Source organism: Brachyhypopomus gauderio, chromosome 11 (assembly GCF_052324685.1).
Source record: "Brachyhypopomus gauderio isolate BG-103 chromosome 11, BGAUD_0.2, whole genome shotgun sequence".
Classification (NCBI taxonomy): Eukaryota; Metazoa; Chordata; class Actinopteri; order Gymnotiformes; family Hypopomidae; genus Brachyhypopomus; species Brachyhypopomus gauderio.
This window is the reverse complement of record NC_135221.1, coordinates 5,294,914-5,317,427: the sequence shown is the minus strand read 5'-3', so window position 1 is coordinate 5,317,427 and position 22,514 is coordinate 5,294,914. Positions and strand designations below refer to the sequence as shown.

Sequence of the window (22,514 nt, the reverse complement as noted above, 5' to 3'; positions counted from 1 at the left end):
CTCTCTCTCTCGCTTAAGTGACCTTTCTTCTTTCTTCTTCTTCCTCTTCTTCCTTGTTGTGCCTGCTCAGCCTAAGACTGAGTGTGGAGACGTACAGCTGGAGTATGAATGTATTCAGAGGAGGGCGAGACAGAAGAGAGGGACGGCCCATTCTGACCCCCCCTGCGGCCCCCTGCACTGCAGTCCTCCGCCCCCCAACGACACCCCCACGCGCTTCACCCCCCAGGATGAAAATTCCTGGTCTGTGGCCCAAATTCCAAAATTCCAAATCTGTCCGGTTCGCTGACAGAACAACAGTGCACAGATTCAGTCACACACACACACACACACACACACACATTCGACCAGCCCCCTCCACCACCAGCAGACCCTACAAGCTCACGCACACACAAGGACTGCAACGCACCTGGTTTCATTTAAACTCACCCCCCACAGCTTGTAACTTTCTCTCTACCCCCCCCCCTCCTCAATTCACCCTTCATCTCACTCATCTATTTCAGAGGGTTCACCCATACCCTCTCTGACTCTCATACAGACATGGCCAGATATTTTTAGCTTGGAAAAAAACTGGCGGAATGTCGACAAAAATTAGCAGGAGGAAAACAGGGATAGAACGAAGGAGAACTAAGAGGGAGGAAAAGACACGTCTGCACTGAAAGGTTTTCCTTTTTTTTTTAAATACCTTGTCCAAATATTTAAACTGGAGGTCCTCGCTGGATGATATGAAGGCAGATATGTTTAGCTATCATGCTGTGTAGAGAATGATGCTGATTACACCTGTATTTCTCTAACTACTATAGCATATTCATTGTGCCCCCCCCCCTTTTCATTAAATCTACTTCCTCTTTCAGAGAAGAAGCACATAAACAATTTCCTTCTTGAACATTTGAATATGAATTCAATGATGCATTTGTGCAAATCATTGCATAACATGATATAATGCATTATTATTATTGTTATCATTATTGTTATTATTATTATACATTTTCTATTAATTGCAGTTTTGGAGTTACTGTGGTGAAACTGTGTGAAATTCCAGCAGGCAGTTTTCTCAAATCCATTTCAGAAACCAAGAATATTCTATATTAGCCAGTGTCTGAGGTGCATAACAACTCTGTAATTGGCAGAACACCCACAGACCGTGTTTACCCACCAAAACGCTGGACAGATTGTAGGCCCTAACTTCTCGTGCACACACCCACATGGCCACACACACACACCAATCACACACATTGGGTTTCTGACACCCACACTTATTGATTCAACTGTTCAAATGACAAGCCACATGCCTTAGGGATAAATATTCTCATCCGCTGTGGACCGTACATTTGTAATTAGGCCCACGCGTTACGCCACAACCTGTGCCCGGTTGCCTCTGTATATATTTCACCATCACTGATCATTGCTCAGCAACCACAACTCAGGACATAAAAACATCCAAATATCTTATTTTGTTATATATAGCAGCATTTGTTTTGCATTCAAAACGTTAAGTTAGAACACACATGTAACACTTTCAAAGTCCAGCACATCCCCCGAGTTTGACAATGTGTATGTGAATTTTTCCTTAAAATTACAACTCAAAACACATATTAGATATTTTATGCCTAATTATGGCGATGCTTACAGAATTTCCAGGAAAGCTGATGAGAAAAAAAAAGTACACTATCTGTAGAAAAGCATGCTGCGTTTATTTACAAGTCATTATTTTGATTGACAGTGGCTAGAAGATGAATGGAGGAGGGGAGGATAATGGGGAGAACAGCATCATGGGAAATGGGGGCGGGGCATGGCCAGCTGTTGGAGGGAGACATTTGGCTGAGGATTAGAGGAGGAACATGATAAACGGGGGATTTAAATACAGGGGGGGGGCAAAAGGTGAACAGACTGGGCGGATCCACAAAGCAGCTTTGATTAAGAAAGTGCAGAAAAACACTATTCATTCCTATTCGTTACTCGTGATACATTCTGAGTATGCAGCTTTTGATCACTCCCATGTACCTTGTCCAGACGGTCTGGTGCCTGACGGAACGAGATAGAGAGTCACCAAGAAGTTAAGTTTTCTGGTACAGAAAATAAAAGCACATTTGGTGCATCATTGTGTAGTGTTTTGAAAAACTGGGATTTGCACACAAGAAACCCACATTCATTAATGGTTTGGGTTCATACATGCAATTTGGTAAGACTAGACTTGCTGGGGATTTAATTTTAAAAAGGGGGCTGTAAAGGGCTGAGCTTACTACAGCATATTCACAGCAAGCAAAGCATATGAAACATTGTGACCTGCTGTGTAATACACGGCCATGAAGAAATTACTATAATGGACTCACTTGAAGCTGTCTAATATGTGGGCTGAGTTTGTGTAGTGGGTGAGGTAGAGGTTGACGTCTGTAGCTGTCCATCTGTCTGACCTGCAAGGCTCAATGAACTGCAAAGGAGACACAAGAACTTATGTCAAAATCATAAGTGTAGTGTAAATGGAAAAAAAAAGTCACTACATTATTGTTTGAAGACCACCTTTTCTATAAGATCTATGAAGAAATCACGGACATCTTTTGGATTTGTTAATTTGGCAGCAATATTGACAAGGCCTCTGGAAAGATTCTACAGGGGAAGGAATTGTCAAATATTTCAGATAAGATTCCTTCAAAATTGAAAGAAAATGCATAAAGTATGTAATACAGAATAACATATACAATCCAGGTGTATGTGACGTGACACTGAAGACATATGTTTTCTCCCACCTTAAAATTGGCTTCCATTTCATTGAAAACTTTGGTTTTTCCCCGCAGAGCTACGCATACTAGACTGAAGATATGGAAATAGTTTTATTTACTCAAAACCGTGAGTCAGAGGGAGAAAGGTCCATTCCATCCACATTCCTCAACCAAACCCAAACTGTTGTAGTCTTGTACCTTTTGTGCTGATCCAAAAGATCCTTATCTGCGATTAAAATTTTGAGATCTTTGAGGTCTTGAAGGAACTCTTTGTCGAGGTCCACATCCATGTCTTCCACCATGTTATCTATGGGAGTCAGATTGCATGGGTTGAAGAGAAGAGAAATGCAGTGTGCTAAAGAACAGCTAAATACAACAGTGGTAAAGATCCAAAACTGGAGTGAAAAAGATGCAAGCCAAAGAAAATGTCTGAATAATAATAATAATAATAATAATAATAATAATAAATCTTACCCACAGCTCCAACTGTCCAATTGTTGATGAGCTGTCCAGCACAGAAGGCAAAGTCATGGAAGGTGAGATACTGAAGCTTCTTTTTTCCTGTCTCAAAACGATTATTGGCAAAGAACACTATGGCAGCATAATCCCTGTAAAACAAATAAAAAATGATTGCAATATCTATGGAAAATAGAGCAGAGCTGGAAAAAAAAAATCTGTTCAGATGTACAGATGCTCTGTATAGCTGAAACCTCTGAATATCATAGCACAGCCATTGATGAATCTACATAAATAATTGTAGCCAAATAGCTGTATGTCATTATTATATTAATGTCTTGGACATTACTTTCCCTAGAGTACCGAAATTGGTTCTGTGGCTGGTACAGCTCTGGCTGGTACTGTTAAAAGTAGATTAAACATGCATGCAAAGGTTTAGAAACTTCCATGTCACAGTTGTAACTGTTGTTACCAGGATTCTCTACAAGCAACTGAAGCGACAGCTGTGGAAGGAACATGTGCTAGCGATCTTCTCTCTTACCTCGCTAGCGGGTCAGGGAGCAGGAAGTGTTGCTTTATGTTTTCCACCAGGGGGCCCTTGAGTTCCTCCACCACTTTGAAAACACGCTTGAAGTTGTCAAACTGTGGTGAAATAATATATTTTTTTTAATTTATTGGAAAAGGCCCATCTTCAAAGTTATTTATGTTTGAGAGTTCTACCTACCTGCCTCCTGCAACTCTTCAGAGTGATGCCAGTCTTTGCACTAACATCATCGAGGTCCTTTTTTGTCCCTTTGGACAGTTTCTTTCCCAGGACCTCGCGAACAAAGGCATCGTCAAAAGCATAATATCTGCACACGTGATCATGAGAAGATCCAGATGTGATGTGTTGTAAAATCATGACCAAAATAGCCAACTGACAATCACGAGCGTGCAAACCTTTCGATCAGCATTGCTTGCCGATCTGGTGGAATCTGGAACAGGAGCTGGTTAGCGAGTTTTGCTGGATTTTGCAGAAGCCTCTCGCACATCTGGAAGGTTCGGAACTGATCCATAGTGTCGCTCAGCAGGACATCAGCACTTGCCTCACACTCCTCCATCACTCCTCCCTCCATCCGCACTTTTACTGCATCGCTCACTACAGGAAACCATCCTTGTTATTTATCTTTTTGCAACATTTCAGGTTTACACATAGGTTTACATTACATAAACATTTCAGGTTTATACATTTCTCCAAGCAGCAGGTTTACCTGTATATACATTCAGCCATAACTGATACACCTTATTATATATATATATATTTGCAACATTTCAGGTTTACATATTCATGTTTATACATTTCTCCGAGCAGCAGGTTTACCTGTATATCCATTCAGCCATAACTGATACACCTCCTTGTCCATGATGGTGGTGTTACCCACAAACACGTCCAGCTCTACTGACATCTTCACCACTGCAGCTGTGTTAACTACCAATAACATAACAAACAGCTTAAACGTTGTACATGTTTTAATGGTACAGCGAGAAAATGAACGCAAATTGAATTAGTGTGTACTCACCCAAAAATAGTGAATATATTACTATGACAGTATGACTGTTACTGTTACATGTAGATAGCTAACCTACCCAGGTCTGTAATCACACAAATCAAGACAGCTAGGTTAGCTAGCAAGCTAGCTGTCAAAGGTTGATTAGCTAGGATGCTAGCTGCCACCAGCAAAGGTGTGCGTGACACCATTCGCCTGGGCACTAAATATAACACTAGGCAATAATAAACAAATTGTCAATTATAATCATATTTCACATTTGCCACATGACATTCCGTCTCACACAAATAATAAAACCACAAACCACTTGACTAGCACTCGCAGTGGCTAAACCCGAGCGTGCACTTCCGCTCCATAACAAACTCGCGCGCCTTCTTTTGACGTCACGTTCATTATTTCGGGCGCGTGCAATAACCGCGACTTTAACGCGCAGCAAGTCGATACGAAATCGCCGATCTCACAATCATGCGTTTACAAGACATTACTTAAAACATGGCATGTAGATCACACGATCTGCACAAAGTCCGCGTTTCTCAAACGCATCCGTAATACGGGTGGGAGCCTTTTTTTCTCGCAGAGCTGAGACTGTTTTGATTTGTGAACACTGATAGGAATAGTCTTGACCTGGCTCGTATTGCAATCCGCCGAAAACATCCCAAATTTGGTCAAGTAAAAGCAACAATGTTTTGTTTAAATTTTCTGTTTTTCATCTCTGTAAAAAAACTGACTAATGCATTATTTTAAATTCATAATAAGAGAACGGATCTTGCACTTTCAGAAGCTGCAATATATTTATAACATATTACAGCATCCCGAGGTTGCGCTAAATGTCGTTTGTAAACTGCTATCACAATATGCGCCTTTGCAGTAGCCTAGTGCTGCCGTAAATGGCTGCAGTATGCAAATACGCCCTCCTACAAATTACAAGATTTTATCCTAACCACTCCCGAGCGTTTCTAATGAATCACAGTATTCATATGATTTAGCAAACACCGAGGGTTCAGTTCGGCTCGTGTGTTTTAAATTTCTACATACTGTAAGACATATCTGAAAATCTATATGCAGCAATATAATCACATAATTGTTTTGGCCATATTGTGCAGCCCTACTTTTACTTAACTGTGGCTTTCATGTTTTAACTATTAACTAATTTTATTTGCAAACTTATTTGGGCGGTGTAGTAATTCCTCGTTTTCAAACTATAGTCTCAGACTAATTTCCTTCTTACCTTGCTTTCCTGTCCTTAAATACTGTAAGATTATAAAGTAGATAGATAGATAGATAGATAGATAGATAGATAGATAGATAGATAGATAGATAGATAGATAGATAGATAGATAGATGGATGGATGGATGGATGGATGGATGTCCTTCATATTTTGCGCATGGAGTTCTAAATAGCTTTATCCTCTGTGTGTGTGTGTGTGTGTGTGTGTGTGTGTGTGTGTGTGTGTGTGTGTGTGTGTGTGTGTGTGTGCATTTTATGTATAATTCCCCCTTTTTCCTTCAGTGGTCCTCTACCAGAAACCTGGGAGCCTGTGAGATGGAGTGCCTTGTATAGCGTGTATGTATGTAGATGTTATGTATATAATTGATGCTGATTATATATTCTTTCTAAATCCCTGTCCCCTCCCAACTTTCGGTGTCAAAACCAGCAGCCTTTTTGTTTAGCACCTCGATGTCCTGCATTCCGATGGCCCCGCCCACTTATTTCACCTCATTGTGGTGTGTTTCCATTCCCGCCTCCGCCTGCAGCCCCTCGCTCACACTCGCTAACACCCCACATTGTTATGGTCTCGGGTAACAATAGTGCTTGAGAGCAAAGCGGAAGGATATGGCCAAATACCACGGATTAAAGTACAAAAAAGGCTATTGTAGCTCTCTCCATCAGTGTGTGCACGCGGCCTCGTTTTGGCCGTGCTGGTGTGTTGGAGGGGATAAATGAGAAACAGAAAGGCAGGAGAGAGTTCTTGTTGGGGTCGAACTGGGTGACCCATAATAACAGCAAGCTGTGGTTTGATTTAATATCATAGTTAGCTGATCGTGAGTAACTTTCCTGAGTTTTCAGCCCACAGCATATCAAAATACAACTGGCATCTGACTGGGACTCTGCTGGAGTGATGTCATTCTACCGCGGGGCAGCCTGAATCTCACCATTAGGACAAACTAAAAGGAAGGAAGGGTGAAGAGGAGGGGGAGGAGAAAGAGAGAGGAGGGGTAATACATCAGCTGCCTCTACAATCATGGTTGCATGTGGAGAAAGAGCAGTTTATCCGTAAAAATTTACATAGCCTGAATATAATATTTCACATTGCCTGGCGGATAAAATAAACTTGAAATTGCACTGAAAATCCAGCATCACGGAAACCGCGGATTATCAGACATCTTTCATGCTGTTGAATCGCACGATCCAGATCAAGACTGTCCTACTTTTTTTTTTACTCAATTTTATTATTTTTTTTGTCGTGTTTACAGTGCCTCGTTGAAATATCTACGGTCGGATGCGCTTTTCATTCAAACGTATAAAAGATTTTGCTGGGAGAATAATTCCGACAGAGCAACGGAATGAGGTGTGGAGTCCGGGCGGGGAGAGACGGGCGCGTCTGAGGCGGCAGAGAAACGACAGAAACACGGACATTGTGATCCTTGACAACAGACCTGGACGCATCGAGATTAAGGATGCATAATCGCGCTTAATCCAAACCTGCGATTTGATCTCTCGACACTCAGGACGACTCGGGACGTCGGCAGAGTATGTTGCATTGTATCACCTTGGCATATTGCTGTGCACCAAAATTAGAAAAGCAATGTTAGTAGCCTAACCCGTTGAATTGTAAATAGGCCGACGTCCAGAAAATCCCGACCGGGCACATTGTCCTTTGTTCAGGTTTCAGTTAGAGCAGTCTCAAATATATGGATTCTCCACTGACATTATACGCGGGCATTTGAATAAGGTGAAAGAAATGGTTGGTTTATTCGAGGCCTGGAAACGAGGTGTGCTCAGAGATGTCCATATTGGAATAGCCTGACATTACATGTGCCTGTTAAATGTGCTCAGATAACGGCGAGAACAGCATGAATTTCTAGGTGCTCCCTCGTGTCCACCATAATATGCAACGTACTGTTTTGATTCATCCAGCGCGACATTTTTATTTCGACAATCAAATTTGTATTTTTTTACAAGCTACCAATTAAAAAGTTGATACAAGATGGGGAGCGACGGCGAAGTCTTAAACCGAGAGTTGGCAAAAATGTCCGACGAGGATCTACTGTCTTGTTCTAAAGAAGAACTGGTGAACCGGCTGCGCAAGGAGGAGTCGGAGAAGATGTCAGCCCTCATACAACGTGGTCGCCTAATTAAAGAAGTAAATAAACAACTTCAGGGACATCTGCTTGAAATCAGGGAGCTCAAAGTCATCAACCAGCGGCTTCAAGAGGAGAACCAAGAACTGCGTGATTTATGCTGCTTTCTGGACGACGACCGGCTGAAAGTAAAGAAGCTCGCCAGAGAGTGGCAGTTGTTCGGGCACCACGCTGCAAAAGTCATGCGCGAAGACCTGGGCGGCTACCTGAAGAAACTCGCCGACCTCGAGCGGATGCAAGACGGTTTGGTGAAGGAGAACTTGGATTTAAAGGAACTGTGCCTGGTGCTCGAGGAGGAGTGTGTGAGCCGGAGTGATTCCAGCCCGGGGGGGTCGACGGAGCTCAACCTTCCGTGCATGGTGGCCCGGGACCTGGGTGATGGGAGCTCCAGCACGGGGAGTGTGGGGAGTCCGGATCAGCTCCACCTGGTGTGCTCACCAGATGACTGAGAGAAAAGACGAGCCATATCACTTTATTCCTCTCAGAGAATGTCGGAGAGTGGTCTGAATTAATCTACGAGGAACAAAACAGTTTACAGTTTTGTCATTATATCTCAACTACTTAACGACAGATGTGGAGTAGTTTGTTTATTCTGGCATGTACAGTGGCTATTAGACACATTTTGTTAATTTGTTTTTTCTCTTTAGGCTATTTTTACCCCTCTTCCCTTCATTTACAATGAATTTCTAAATGTGAATTATGTTCATTTGCTTTCGATATCAGACCTGATAGGAATAGTTTTAAGCTTTAAAGTTATTTATCATATCGTATTTGTTCCTTTATTTAAGTGTAAGTATTAGGATCACTGGGATGTTCCCTCTCTGGTCTCTAACAGGGGTTGTATATAGGAGATTAGAGAGTGTCGAGGGAGGTTGTTTGAAACAAAAAGAAGAAGAACCAATCTAACTGCTGACTCACTCCAGGTTTTACTGTGCACTGAACTTTATTTCAAATGGGCTGATGTTTTAATGATGCACTAGACAGGGCTGAAATGAATCTCAATAAGATTCACATTTTTAAACTGCATAGAGCCATAAAATGATCTGTTCAAGATCATGCACAAATAGCACTGAATCATTTTCAAGGGTGACTTGAGACAAACCGTATAAAACGTTGGTCACAAGGAGGCTTCCGGTTTCAGATGATTGGATTTCTCATGATTTTACTGTATGGCTGCGGGCCTTGCAGTGCTTGGCTGAAACTGCACATTCAGAATACTTTCTCAACATTATTATGTACCGGTCAGTTTAGTCAAATTTATTACGCTAAACCATCTTATTGAATACTGCACTGGATCCTAAATTTTCTTGCATTGACCCAACTTTGATTTATCTGCCCATGTCTGCTTTAACAAGCTTTATTGTTTTTGTTCATTTGTTGTTTTAATTGGACTCAACTCGGCTACATGCTGCGTTTACATACTGGCGACTGGAGGATAATACAATGAAGTGAGTTTGAAATATTGTTCTGTATATTGTTACTATGATTTTCCTATAAGGAATATAATTCATACATATAAATGTTTTGGGTTAGACCTAAGCTTTACTTACTTATTCTAATCAGTATTACTTTAATGACTGGAATTTTTTCGTTTCTAGCATCAAACTCTTAATTAATGGCTTTGTTTTGATGGCTGTAATCTTGGGGCCATATTCATTATGAGTGAGAGAACTTCGAGTTGATTGAGCTACTCATTTCTGTAATGGTCCTTTTTCTGTGTTGGAAGCCACGTGGGCACGTGTATTGCTTACAGGGCGAATGTTTTATTGATTTGCTTTCCTTTAAGCCAAGTGAAGAGTGTTGACTGACATGTATAAAATTTCTCTGGTCATGTTTGAGGACCAAAGACATAAGTGTCCTGTGTTATATTTTTGGCTTAATGTTTGCATAGCAGCAAGGTCAACTCAGCAATAGCCTAACAAGAGTGTACAGAGGTTCTTTTATCAGAGCATGCACACATTGGCTCTCTCAGCACAAACTCCCACTTCACTAGCAACCCGTTAGCGTGCCTGCTCCCTTCAGGGCTCTGTCCAGATTAGAATGCTAACAGAAAAACGTGTGTTTGAAGCATGATGACCAAGTATTTCCCATTTGCTCTGTGCTTGTAAATGTTGTTTTCACACTCATTTTTGTCCTTTGCACATGTGTTTACTAATACTATTCAAAACCTGCGTTATTTATCCCATGTTTTTTGTGCTTTCTGTTCATCTGTCCCCTTTACTCTGTGGACCAGGTTCTCAGACCCAGATTAAGCCTATGAGTAGACTAGGAAGAAATTTCCAGTAGTGATATACCACTGACAGTGCAGTGTAGTCCAAGACTAAGACTAAGCCCTGCACATCTTAGTGCTAAGATATGCATGACTCACAGACAGCAGCTCATCAATACACAAAAAATCTTGCAGCAGTAAAACATAAATTTCTCTAACTCATTACTTAATTTTATATGATTAAAATAATTTTATGTGCTTTTAAATTTAATTTACTAAATTTTATATCTTGCGTAGTTTAGGATTTTGTGGGAATAGATTTAAAGGACACTTTAATATAGTTTTAAAGTGCGGTTTCACTGTGAGTGCGATTCCAGGAATTTCTCTTTGCTGGTAATGAGAACGTTCTCAGAGGAAGCAGCGTGGACTCCTCCTTCTTCTTAAACCAATCATCCACGCACTTCTAATCTCACTTTAACTGAACTCCACTTCTATTTTCAATTAACAGTTTTTTAAGCACATTAATAGGTTCCAAATATGTAAACATGTTTCAGGGCACAAATTGGATTCATTTTCAGACATCAACAAACCATAGGGCTTTATTATTATTATTATTTACAAATTATTCCCAAAAGCAATATATTTTGTTACTTCAATTATTTTACTATTACTACCATGTTGTATAGTGTATAGCTCCTCACAACCAAGGTCTGTAGTCAATGAAAAACAGAATGAAATTTTTTAAAATATAGTTTATTCTCAAAAATAAATACAAATCTGGTAAATTCTATGGTCCAGCCCTAACAGTGCATCACATAAATTGTAATAATGCTTTCATTGTAGACTTCAATATATTAATTACTACTGAACTTGATATAACAAAGTCTTACACTTTAGAAAATACACATAATTACCATCTAATAAAAACACTTTTAAGTGCACATCTGACTACATCAGTCGAGAATCTGCAGGTAAATTCAAATAATTTTAACCAGTGTAACTTATTGAAATGCATGATTTCTCTGGCTCTCAAGGTTCGAAGACATAGGATAATATTTAAGCATAAAAGATGCTATAATAAACCCCATAAAAGTAGCTTAATACACTGTACTATTTATGAAAACTACCAATCGCCTAGCTTCACTCTCCATCAATAATGCATGAATACTTATGATAATGTAGTGTGCATCCTGACAGTCATAGGTCTGCATGAATCAGAAAATCATAGATACATGGTTATGTGGTTATTTTTTATGTTAAAAGATAACATTACAAATTATATTTTTTAAAAGTGTTATATACTGGGGCAATCCATATTTTTTATCCAGTCATCTATCAAGGCAAATGTCAGTGAAAAATAAAATAAAAATGATTACATTATAGAACTATTGTGCATAAATGCAATTTTTATAATATATGTTTAAGTATATTCTTAGTGTTCTGTTTCAAAGTAATTATGCATTGTTCTCAAACTAAGCATGAATAGTATTTATAGCAGCTACATGAAGGCACTACATGTGCTGGTTTGTATCTACAGTGTAATAAGAATGGATTTGTTCTACCCTGACCTAGCGTTAAAGACACCTGTGAAAGTTCAAGCACTTGTTCTCCGTGGAGGGAAATCTAAATCAAAGGGTTAGGATTGTTGGTGAGTTAAGAGATTGATCTGACTGGTCTCCACTACTGCTACTACGACGATGGGCAATACTACATGGTTCTGGATTTCGGGAGAACTGGGCCGTACCATGAGAAGCAGGAAGGCTGAGTGCTTGAGACGTGGCAGAAGCACTGGTATCAAGAGATGTAGAGGGATAGGTAAAAACCATGCTAGCCGTGAATGGAGTCAGAGAAGGAGTGGAGATGAGAATTGGAGTATGGAGAGATTCAGACTCCATATTGATCATTCCACTTCCACCCGCAGCTGAGGTTGAAGGTGGAGGTGGAATAATTATTTTAGGTTTTGGTTTCACTAGTTTGGTTTGAATCTTGCCTTCTCTGGAAGGTCCAGGGCGCTCGGAATCCACTGGCTCAATTTTGATTCCACATAGGGGAGGAATGAGGTTATTAGAATCAGAGTCCGAATCGGAGTCCTGCACTTTGCAGATAGGTCGGTGGGCCTCGAGAACCAGTTCGAGTTTATCTTTCTCCTTCTGCAGCTCAGCAATCTCTTTCTGCAGACAAGACTTTTCATTTTCCAACTGGTCCGTCTCCTGTTAAAAGAAAAAAAGAAATGTGGTGCATTTTGCCACAACCAATTTCATAAACACAAAGTAAATGTGAGAAGTACGAAGAGCTTACGGTCTGTAGCGTGTCTGTGAGTTCTCGCCGCCGATTCCGACATTTAGCAGCTGCCACTTTGTTTCTTTCCCTTCTGACTCTGCGTCTTTCAAACTCTTCTGGAGAGAGCTAGGGAGTAGAAACAAACATAAGAAAATAAATGTAACATACTGCAATAACATACCTGTTTGGCTATTTTGATTTTTGCCATTTTCTTTGCTAAAGCAGCAAAGGACAGGCTAGCACATAACGACATGTCTTATCATTATTAAGGCAAAATCAACTTTTCTCTGAGGAAGACATGATTAACTTATACCCAAAGAATTAGCAAATAGAAGTTCTAAGTTAACAAAAAGATTACTTATCTGAACATTAACAAAATCAAACATGGCAAGGTGCCTCCAAACTGTTCATAGCTATAAAACTACAGAAATATAACGCCAACAGCTTGCAAAGAAAAATCAGGATTGTAATTTTGACAAAAGGTACATATCACATATAAGGAGTTATCAATTGTTGGCCACAGCAATACTGCCATCTAGGGGACAGGGTCACTTGCATCAATAGATACCCCTTAAGAGATGCTTAAAAACTGCCAGTATTCTACATCAGCAGCATTGCTGTCTGCCATCTCTCTTTTCAGCGGTTACACTAATAATTTCATTGTTCATTGAGCTTATATTGTCTTACTTATTCTATATATCATACCCCTTATTTTGATGAGTCATCTTTAGACCCCTCAGTGACTCAGGTGTTAGTCATATGATTCTGCTCCAATGAGTCACATGACTTCCTGTCTCATTATTTGACTTGTGCCACACCATCTTATTCAAGATCAAGACTTGGGGCATGAATCAATCAAGATACTATAAATAGTATTAAATAAGGATTTAAATTGGATGTTATCAAGTTCAAATGAATACCAAATAGATTTTGCCATCTACTAATGACCATGAAATGTGTTTGGACTCACTGAAAAAAAATCAAGGATATACAACTGAACATTTTGAACCAAAGACATTCACACTCTCAAAGAAGACCATTTTAATATGTCACACCCTTCCTTTACCTTGTGTGTATCAGTCAATAGTTTCTGTAGAGCCATGAAACACACACACCCATCAGACACACTACAGGATATTACACATCGCATGATTCTACAACCTCCAGAACTTTTTTCTTCTTTGTAAGTTAAAATGGGAGGGGCATGATGGGTAATGAAACTCGGGAATAGTGTGCCATGACTTAGAAAATCGACACATGGATATATCATTCATTCATGGTGTCTATAATTTACCTTTGTATCTTTAATATAATTGGGACATAAATACAACTTACATATTCATCATTTCGTCGTCTCGCAGAACTTCCAGAGGCTGTTACTGCTCTGATGACCCCTGGTCTGAGGTTTGAGTGGGGTGGCTGAAGGTTAATTGAACCAGGTCTTGGTGGCAGTGGGTAAGGCCGACGAGGACCTGCCATGAAAGGACCTGGCGTGGGTAACAGGGATGGCTGGACCAGCCACTGTAGATCTTGGTTTGTAGTTATGGCATTGAGGGTAGGAACAAACTGACTGGATCCTGCCACCGAATACTTCTGCTAGATGATGGAGGAACAAAAGTAAGCTTCAATCATATATTACATAAATTCATATTAAATATATAAGGACATTATAACAACACTTTCAGCCTCTGTAACCAGGTTAGAAGTACCATAATAATCAAGCAGGTAGATAGATAAGTAAACATTACACCAAAATTTTTACTGTATAGCCTAAATGATAGAGCCCTCAGTATATGCAGTATATGCCTAATAACACGACACCCATAAATAAGATTTCAATCATTGTTTAATATTTTGGTAATATATTCTTTAGAATTCTATACCATCTATACCACTATACCATCGTGATGATTAGTCAAACTGCCCCATCGAATGTAAAATGTGTGAAAGTATGTGTATGATTATCAAGAGACGATAAATAAAACCAGTTAGTTAGTTAACGCAGTGCCTTACCTCTTGGATCTGGGCAGTGACAGCGGCGGTGGTACCAGTAACGTTAGTAGAACTCGATCCAGATCCAGAACTGGTATCCGAGAAGTTCTGGTCGGTTCCTCTACCAAGACTCGCGTAGTTTCGATACATGTATGCCGTCTACTTTCTAATAGTCCAAGAAAGAGAACTGCGCAAACAAACCTGTTACTCAGTGATCGGTCCAAATGGTTTACGCTGGTCCAACTGCGCTTACTTATACATCACCACGACAGTTCACAAGTAAAGTTGAATGTCAGTCTTGTTGCGGGAAAATGGTAGAATCCACTCGTGTCTTCCTAGGGGTGTGACGAAGTAATACTTCACGACAGTACTGTTCAAACTATTACTTGTGTTCAAATAAAAAAGGAACGAACGCTTTAGTGTATGTCCAACTAGCAATCTAGATTTTCAGCTGGACGACTTTATCAGAATGTTCTTATGATTATTAGCACTAGATTACATATCGTATTGTTTACGCCCCTCCCATTTTACGGGAAATAGTGGTATCGACAATTTGCGTGACGAGGGTCACGTGTTAGATGACGTATATGCCCATGTTTAGATTTTTCCGGGAATCCCTCTTTTGATTATTTTTTCTATAGTTTGTGGGGCTCACACTTTGGCTGTATTAAATAGAAACTTACTTTCTAGTAGAATAGGAATTGAAAGCAGAGGAATGCTGTAATAATAATCCTTGAATCGTATTAGTGGCCTCAGTCTGACCTTTTGCAATTGTTTCAGGTGAATGGAAACAAGCTGACTGAAACGAGTTTAACGAGGCAGGAGGGAACCGCAGTGGAGAAACAGAAAGTGCTAGATTAGAAACAGAAAGACGCTATGGGTCAGTTAAGTTTATTATTATCCGTTTTTAAATATCCGGCGACCCTTGGGTTAATGAATTCCTCACGTGTACAGGCTGCGTTTTCGTAATCACTAAACCATATTCAAATGTATATAGTTAGGCTACTGTTATATGTATGCAGTCATTGTTAATTCCTCTACATTATTTTCTCGTTCGCGTTTATGAGTGGCGTCCCTCTGTGGTCAGGAAATGATAATGGACAGCTGCGTCTTTCTGCCATTCACTGGTTGAACTCTTTCCCGAAATCCCTCTGACTCATCAACAGGGTCTTTAGGACGGGTGGCAAACTGGCTAACGTGACAACTTTACATACTTGCTCTACTGTTTAGAAAGTCAAATTAGTCATTGTTTTTGTGCCAAAACGAACGAAAGTTGTTCGTATATATTTTTATTAGTATGACAAATTCGTTAGATTTTTAAAAATAAAATTACAAAGTCGTTGTTTATGTTTCGTTTGATCCACAATTTGCAGTTTTGGGTTATGGAATCGATGTAATAGGCCATTAAAAATGTATGTTGCCTACTTAGCCTATTGACACCAGTTCAGCAGAAGCTTCGTGTGTTGCCTGTGAGAAATTAGGTAACAGGTGAATACGACGTAATCTGTGTAAAACGTCTGCCTGAGACCAGAATGAGGCAGTCTTGGCCCCAGGAAAAAAATAATGACACACCTTCCACCTCTTGCCAAGTCCGCGGATACATGTCTTGTCTTGTGTTGTTCGGTGATTTTGGATATGCCTTTTTGCCTCAGGATGGGACACTGATGAAAGCGACTGACGTAGCAAAACATTTTTTTGTCACTGCGAACAGACACACCCCCTTTATAAACACACCCAAATTACAAAATACCAAATCATTAACAGATTTCTATTGAATGCTACTCCGATTCTACATGGATCTGACTACGTAAACTTCCCGTAACGCCCTCCCACTGTGTCACGTAGAACCATGGATTTGCACAGTAAAAAAAACGTATATATAAGTTATATATTTTATTTTTATTTTATTTCAGTTGTGCCTTTCTCAGGTTCAATGATGTATATTTGTTAGTTCAAACAACCAGGCATGGCATTTAGGAACGAACAGAAATACAGAATAGAAACGAAGAGCATGTTACGGTACAGAGAGGCACAGAACAAACCTTGTGATTATGAGGGCACGCCAATGACAGTGATATCACTGAAAAGAGATAATTTTAGCTAAATTCAGAGTTAAGGCCACAGTACCAACAATATGCACTTTATTTAAAACATTTATTTAGTTTTAAAGATTTTGTAGTATATACTACAATATATGTGTAGTATATATTGGGTAGACCAGCAGTGATACTGACAAATGTAAAAACTCCAGTCTTGCTGTTCCTGATACACTCATACCAGTACAACTCCCATGGTAATACTGCTACTGACATACGTGTTAGCTCATCCACTTAGTATGTCGAGTTTCTGAGGTTAAACAATCATCCGGACTTTTTAAGTAAGGTACTGGGTCGCTGAGAAATTGTGCATGGCAACAGACGGACTCCGGTCTGCAAATGTACAACCATAACATTTGCATGTACGTTGTCACTATCTGCTAAAGTGGTTAGTTTAATAATATGGGAGGTACATGTGTTTGAGAACGCTTCGCGACACATTTAACTGACACGCGTTACAGCCAATCAACGTTTAGAATTATATTCCACGAAACCTGAATTTGACCAATAGGATCAGGGGATGGTAAATCCCTGCCACGCAGGCACATTTCTACGAGCCAATGGTAATGCGGGAGTGTACGTAGTTGTAAGTAGAAGTTAGCCCCCGAACTTAGCATTTATTTTCTTTATTTTTCTTTATTTTAACGGCGAAACAGCTTTAAATGATTTGACCTGGCGTACCGAGACCGTTTAGTTCTCATTTTGACCAGTAATGTCGTGTCAGTGTTATCACAGAACATAAAATCCCCGCAAGCAGCCTAGACCACACGACTACTTTGCTAGGTGGCTAACATGCTAGCCAGCAGGACCCAGTAGAGAGCTGGCCAGGACACCAGTGAGCTGGCGAGAACATCCACTGGGCTAGAGCAGACCAGCAGACTACCAGGGGGTCGCTTTCTACAACACGTTTGGCATCTGCTTGATAAGAGTGTGAACATTACCATACATTGACGTTGGCTCACCATATTGTCTTCTAAAAGGAGAAGAGACGATGGCACTTCCACACCATGGTCACCGGGCTAGTAAGTACGAAAACTTCGCAAATCATCTTTGCACAGAATATGAACCACAGTCTAAAGATCAGGTACATTGACAGTTGAATGCTGTTTGTATCGCAGCTTCACCATCAGGTGATATTGCAATTTTCTGTGCAAGATGTGTGATCTTTATAAGCAATTTATATCACATTTAGAGGTGACAATTGTCTTTTTCCTGACTAACACTCGTCTAAGCAATTAATCTGTGCAATTTATTTATTTCGTTTCCAAAGCAAAGCCCAGAGCTCGTTCGGCGCAGACTGGGGATCCCCTACTTTTTGAAGATACCAGTTCTGGGGTGCCAGACATGAACAGCCAAAATTACTATGAATCGGGTTATAGCCTCGGGAGTGGATCTGTAGGAGGTCCAGGACCTGGAGGAGTGAACAACCTTTTCGCAGATCCAATGACTAATGCAGCTGTGATGTACGGCTCCTCACTTGCCAACCAAGGCAAGGACATGGTAAACAAAGAGGTAAGCGACAGATGTGATGATGGCTCTACCTTAGGGCTGGGCGATACTGCAAAAATTGTAATCTTGATTCTTTTCCAAACTCATGGATGAATTTCAATTACTATTTACATTTTGAATCCTTACATAATGGAATTGGGAAAACTACAATTTTATCCAAACCTTGTTTTTGGTTTTAATTAGAATGGACTTAGAATGTGCAAAAATAACCAGCACAATCTGTAGCAGTCAAGTAGTAAAATAAATATTTTAAATATTGATAACAGACTCAAGATTAAAATAAAATCAATGTAATGAGCATTATATTTATTTTTAGCTATATCCATTTCAGAATTGCTTTTTAGATGCAAAATGCCACTACATCAGTCATTTCTTTCATCTGAAAGTTCACGTCATGGAAAAGTACTAGAAAATGAACCAGTTAATCACTATCTTTTAGCAGACAACCTGGGCGCAGGAGGTCAGCTTGTACACACAAATTTCTATCTTGGTCTCATTTCTGTCTCCTCCCTTATTTTGTAAATCCGTGTCATTCATTCTTTCCATTAGTGTCTCTTTCCCACCCAGTCTAATCTACCTGTGTACGTGTACATCTTGTCTTAATGCCTTTTGGTGTTGGTCACTGTTGTAATTATCTCCATGTTACGCTTTGTTTTACTAGATTTTCTGGCTATCCTTCTTTGTCTGCTGGTTATCTTACTAGAGGTTGTATTATTGTTAATGTGAATATCCTAAATAAGCATCACCTCACTCCACAACAACTCTAAAGTGCATATTTCCAGCTTTACTTGTTTTACAAATTGCTTTCATTATTATGACCTTTTGAAAATCATCTTCAAAATACTATTTCAAGTTAACAGAATTACCCGCCCAACACTGCTGTAGCTGTTACTGCTCTATATTCCAGTGCTGTGCTTTTCCAGACATTGTTGTCTCTCCGAGTCTCTCATTACTGGTTAAAGTAGTGATGAATTTTTGCTGTATTCTACAGATCAGTCGATTCATGTCCGTGAACAAGCTGAAGTATTTCTTTGCAGTCGACACCAGATATGTCATGAAGAAACTGATTCTTCTTATGTTCCCATATACACATCAGGTAAAAACTGAAGTTACTTAGTTGAAAGCAATTTGTCATTCCAGAGAGTTGTCATACAGACATCTATGACAATGATGTAACTAGTTTTAGATGCAAGATATGTTATTCATTCACACAAACTTAATGTATTGTTTGTTGTCAGCATAAATGTCTAGATTTCATGGTTCATACACTTGGACATAATCTGTTGTGTATAAACATTTAAGGGATCCATCTTCAACTTTTATTTATCTCTCTAAAGGACATATGTTGACTTAATAAATTACAGATACAGGGTGGTTCCATAACTCTGTGTCTCTTGTAATCTGCTCTGATGTCATTAGGACTGGGAGGTTCGCTACCACAGAGATACTCCACTCACACCTCGGCATGATGTCAATGCTCCAGATCTCTACATACCCAGTAAATAACGTGTTTATTCTAAAGAACAAATGTAAGCTAAGTCATTAAATATCAAACCACCCTAAACAAGGTGGCTGTAATACCACTCATCACAGATACTGGATCAGCTGTGTCCAGTACAGAGCTTGAGCTAGGATTGAAGGACTAGAACAGAACATCCTTGATTACTATGATTTTAAAAAGCTTCAGTATATGAACTGTTTTATGGTTTTACCAAATCAAAAATCTTGCATTAATCATTTTATCCAGTGCTTCTGAAATCTGTCATGCGCCCTGGGATAACACTGTATAATACATGCAGTTTGGTGCCATGTTTTTTTGAGTTAATGTCATATCCAACTTTTTAAATCTCTATATAGTACATTTGTATCCAAATTGTGTTCCATCATTACACACAATTTTAGACTAATATGCAGGGAACTAAATGATGGTAGATTTGTTTTTGTATGATTGCTAGGAAGCAATTGTACAACATTTTTGCTCACCACATGGTGTTCTGTTGTTTTCTTACAGCAATGGCTTTCATCACGTATATTTTGCTGGCAGGAATGGCTTTAGGAATACAGAAAAGGTAAGTGACACAGCCTCACCCTCGGAGACAATATAAAGAGCTGAAACAAACTTGTTTCGAGAATACACTGCATGCAATGTGTAATAGTCTCACAACACTGTATTTGTAAAACCTCAGTGCCACTTTGGCTCTAATATAAATTTCTTGAAAGAATAATTTGTGTCTTATGTTTGTAGATTTTCTAATTCTGCAGGATTTCCTTATTTATCTGTTTCATTGGTAGGTTCAGTCCAGAAGTCCTCGGGTTGTGTGCAAGCACTGCTCTGGTTTGGGTCATCATTGAAGTTCTGGTCATGTTGCTGAGTCTCTACCTTCTCACAGTGCACACTGATCTCTCGACCTTTGACCTTGTTGCCTACAGTGGATATAAATATGTTGGGTATGTACCTTTTTTATTTTTACTTTTTTTTTGGGGGGGGGGGGGGTGTCACTGACGCTGATAATGACCCATTTCAGCGGAGTTTCCCATCTTCATTCTAATTTTATAACAATGTGATTTATCCTGTTTAAATTTTCCTGCAAACATTGTTTCTGAGTAAAGTTATTTTTTAATATTGTTTTTCAGGATGATCTTCACCGTCCTCTGTGGGCTTCTCTTTGGCAGTGATGGCTACTTTGTTGCTCTTGCCTGGGCGTCTTGTGCCCTCATGTTTTTCAATGTGAGTCCAAGGGGAGGATTTGGTATTTATAGTCTGCATACACAGTACTCTGCTTGTGCACTAATTTTCATGTCTGCAACAAGTATCGTGTGTGTGTGTGTGTGTGTGTGTGTGTTGTGTACCCTTTTATTGTTTAATGTCTATCTACATTATTAAGTAACTTACATTGTTTAGTAGTAAATAAGTATAAAAACTGACTTGGGTAATGAAAGAAAAGGCTGGCAATTATGGACAAATACATATCATATTAGGCCAAAATAAGAGTTGTGAGTGAAGTTACAGGAGTGTCTATGTAAAGTAGGAGTATAACAAGTATATACCTACATTAGGTATGTATAATCAGAAAATGTATGACTTGGTCAAATAGGTCATTTAAGGTATAGAGAAAATTATTAGGAGTAGCCCCAGAATTCATAGTTTAAAGTGCATAGTGAAAGTTTCAAAACGGTAGCAGATTAGAAACTGCACAGTGCAACAATGCAGGTATAATATTATTGGTTTATTGTGGTATGTTAGTTCAGAGTTCACTACTTGCAGTGTATAGGAAAGCTCTCATGACATCATTGACACAGTGCTGCTGTACCAGTCTACCACTGCTTGTGCTTCTCTGGTTAACCAGTGTAGTGTGCAGTGGGTTGCTGTCCAGTATGGTTCCTTCACTCTGCAATGTCATCGACATATTACACAAATTTCAATTTCTATAATATCTTGTGCTAAAAATGCCTTTAAAAAAAATGATACTCTAGCTAATATTTATTAATGTAAAACATTCAAATGTGTTCATAGTGGAGAACTAAAATGAATGAATCTTATTCTCAGTGTAGCAGAAAGTGTCGCTTCTTCTGATTGTTTTCAGGTCCGCTCTCTGAAGATGAAGATCCTGTCGTCACTGTCTGCAGATTCCATGGGTGCTGGAACCAGCTCCAAGCCCCGTTTCCGTCTCTACATCACCGTCGCCTCCGCTGTCTTTCAGCCGATCATCATTTACTGGTTGACTGCTCATTTGGTCAGATGACCTGCCAGAATGGTTCACACAGGGAGAAAGAACTCCAAAATGGCATGAAAAACGGCAATGGCTGTCAGTTTGACAGCAGTCCTTGATTTATTTTTTCTTTTTTTCTTTTTTGCCATTTCAACTGAAAATGCGGTAATGTTTACTGTTAAATTGTTCTCTGCTTAGAGGACATGCCGCTACATTCTTTGGCCTACGTTTATTGAAGTGGCCAATGTGGTACAACATCTTTTGAAAAAATGACTGACTGTACATACCCGATCAGTCACAGTAAGGAAATTCTAATATAAAGTTATGCTTGTGATATTTTGAAGAGCATCACCTTTCATTGGTGAAACAAATGCAGAATGCAAAAAAAAAAATATCAAGTGTTATTTTGGGATTTTTGCTCATTTGTCCCTATGCCTGGGGTGAATCGGTGTGGTATATGGTAAATGCTAAATACATCGTTTGCTGAGGTTGTGCCCAATTTTTCTATTTATCTGTGCATTTGTAGTGTTTTCTTCTTATGGAGAAATTGAATGTCAATTTGAATTTTAATACAGTCATTTGTTGAAGAATTTATTTTTGTATTTTCATGTATTCCGTGCCCTGTTCTTCACACC

At 39.5% G+C, this 22,514-nt stretch overlaps 4 protein-coding genes across 8 annotated transcripts; 2 read left to right on the top strand and 2 right to left on the bottom strand.

Annotated features, from left to right (window-relative positions):
• Positions 1-1,670: 1,670 nt before the first annotated feature.
• fibpa (fibroblast growth factor (acidic) intracellular binding protein a) lies at positions 1,671-5,124 on the bottom strand. 4 transcript variants are annotated; one of them, XM_077021278.1, is made up of 12 exons: positions 5,025-5,101; positions 4,733-4,805; positions 4,534-4,641; positions 4,113-4,311; positions 3,898-4,024; positions 3,715-3,815; positions 3,192-3,325; positions 2,916-3,024; positions 2,745-2,808; positions 2,518-2,604; positions 2,331-2,428; positions 1,671-2,022 (listed from the first exon to the last, which is right to left on the bottom strand). In XM_077021278.1, the coding sequence occupies exons 3-12, from the start codon at positions 4,616-4,618 to the stop codon at positions 1,953-1,955; spliced, it is 1,074 nt and encodes a 357-aa protein (XP_076877393.1). In that variant the 5' UTR covers positions 4,619-4,641; positions 4,733-4,805; positions 5,025-5,101; the 3' UTR covers positions 1,671-1,952. The 4 variants fall into 4 exon arrangements, with proteins under 4 accessions (XP_076877393.1, XP_076877394.1, XP_076877392.1 ...); XM_077021279.1 differs by lacking the exon at positions 4,733-4,805 and having other exon boundaries at positions 5,025-5,124; XM_077021277.1 differs by having other exon boundaries at positions 4,733-5,104.
• Positions 5,125-6,519: 1,395 nt separating this feature from the next.
• On the top strand, positions 6,520-12,834 carry ccdc85b (coiled-coil domain containing 85B). The gene has a single exon (XM_077021272.1). The coding sequence runs from the start codon at positions 7,930-7,932 to the stop codon at positions 8,530-8,532; it is 603 nt and encodes a 200-aa protein (XP_076877387.1). The 5' UTR covers positions 6,520-7,929; the 3' UTR covers positions 8,533-12,834.
• On the bottom strand, positions 11,025-15,058 carry fosl1a (FOS like 1, AP-1 transcription factor subunit a). 2 transcript variants are annotated; one of them, XM_077021266.1, is made up of 4 exons: positions 14,586-15,058; positions 13,908-14,165; positions 12,591-12,698; positions 11,025-12,502 (listed from the first exon to the last, which is right to left on the bottom strand). In XM_077021266.1, the coding sequence occupies exons 1-4, from the start codon at positions 14,712-14,714 to the stop codon at positions 11,921-11,923; spliced, it is 1,077 nt and encodes a 358-aa protein (XP_076877381.1). In that variant the 5' UTR covers positions 14,715-15,058; the 3' UTR covers positions 11,025-11,920. The 2 variants fall into 2 exon arrangements, with proteins under 2 accessions (XP_076877381.1, XP_076877380.1); XM_077021265.1 differs by having other exon boundaries at positions 13,908-14,168; positions 14,586-15,056.
• Positions 15,059-17,207: 2,149 nt separating this feature from the next.
• On the top strand, positions 17,208-22,473 carry yif1a (Yip1 interacting factor homolog A (S. cerevisiae)). Its single transcript, XM_077021268.1, has 8 exons — positions 17,208-17,682; positions 17,931-18,172; positions 19,161-19,265; positions 19,589-19,667; positions 20,181-20,238; positions 20,462-20,617; positions 20,804-20,897; positions 21,754-22,473. The coding sequence occupies exons 1-8, from the start codon at positions 17,652-17,654 to the stop codon at positions 21,910-21,912; spliced, it is 924 nt and encodes a 307-aa protein (XP_076877383.1). The 5' UTR covers positions 17,208-17,651; the 3' UTR covers positions 21,913-22,473.
• The last annotated feature ends 41 nt before the right edge of the window (positions 22,474-22,514 follow it).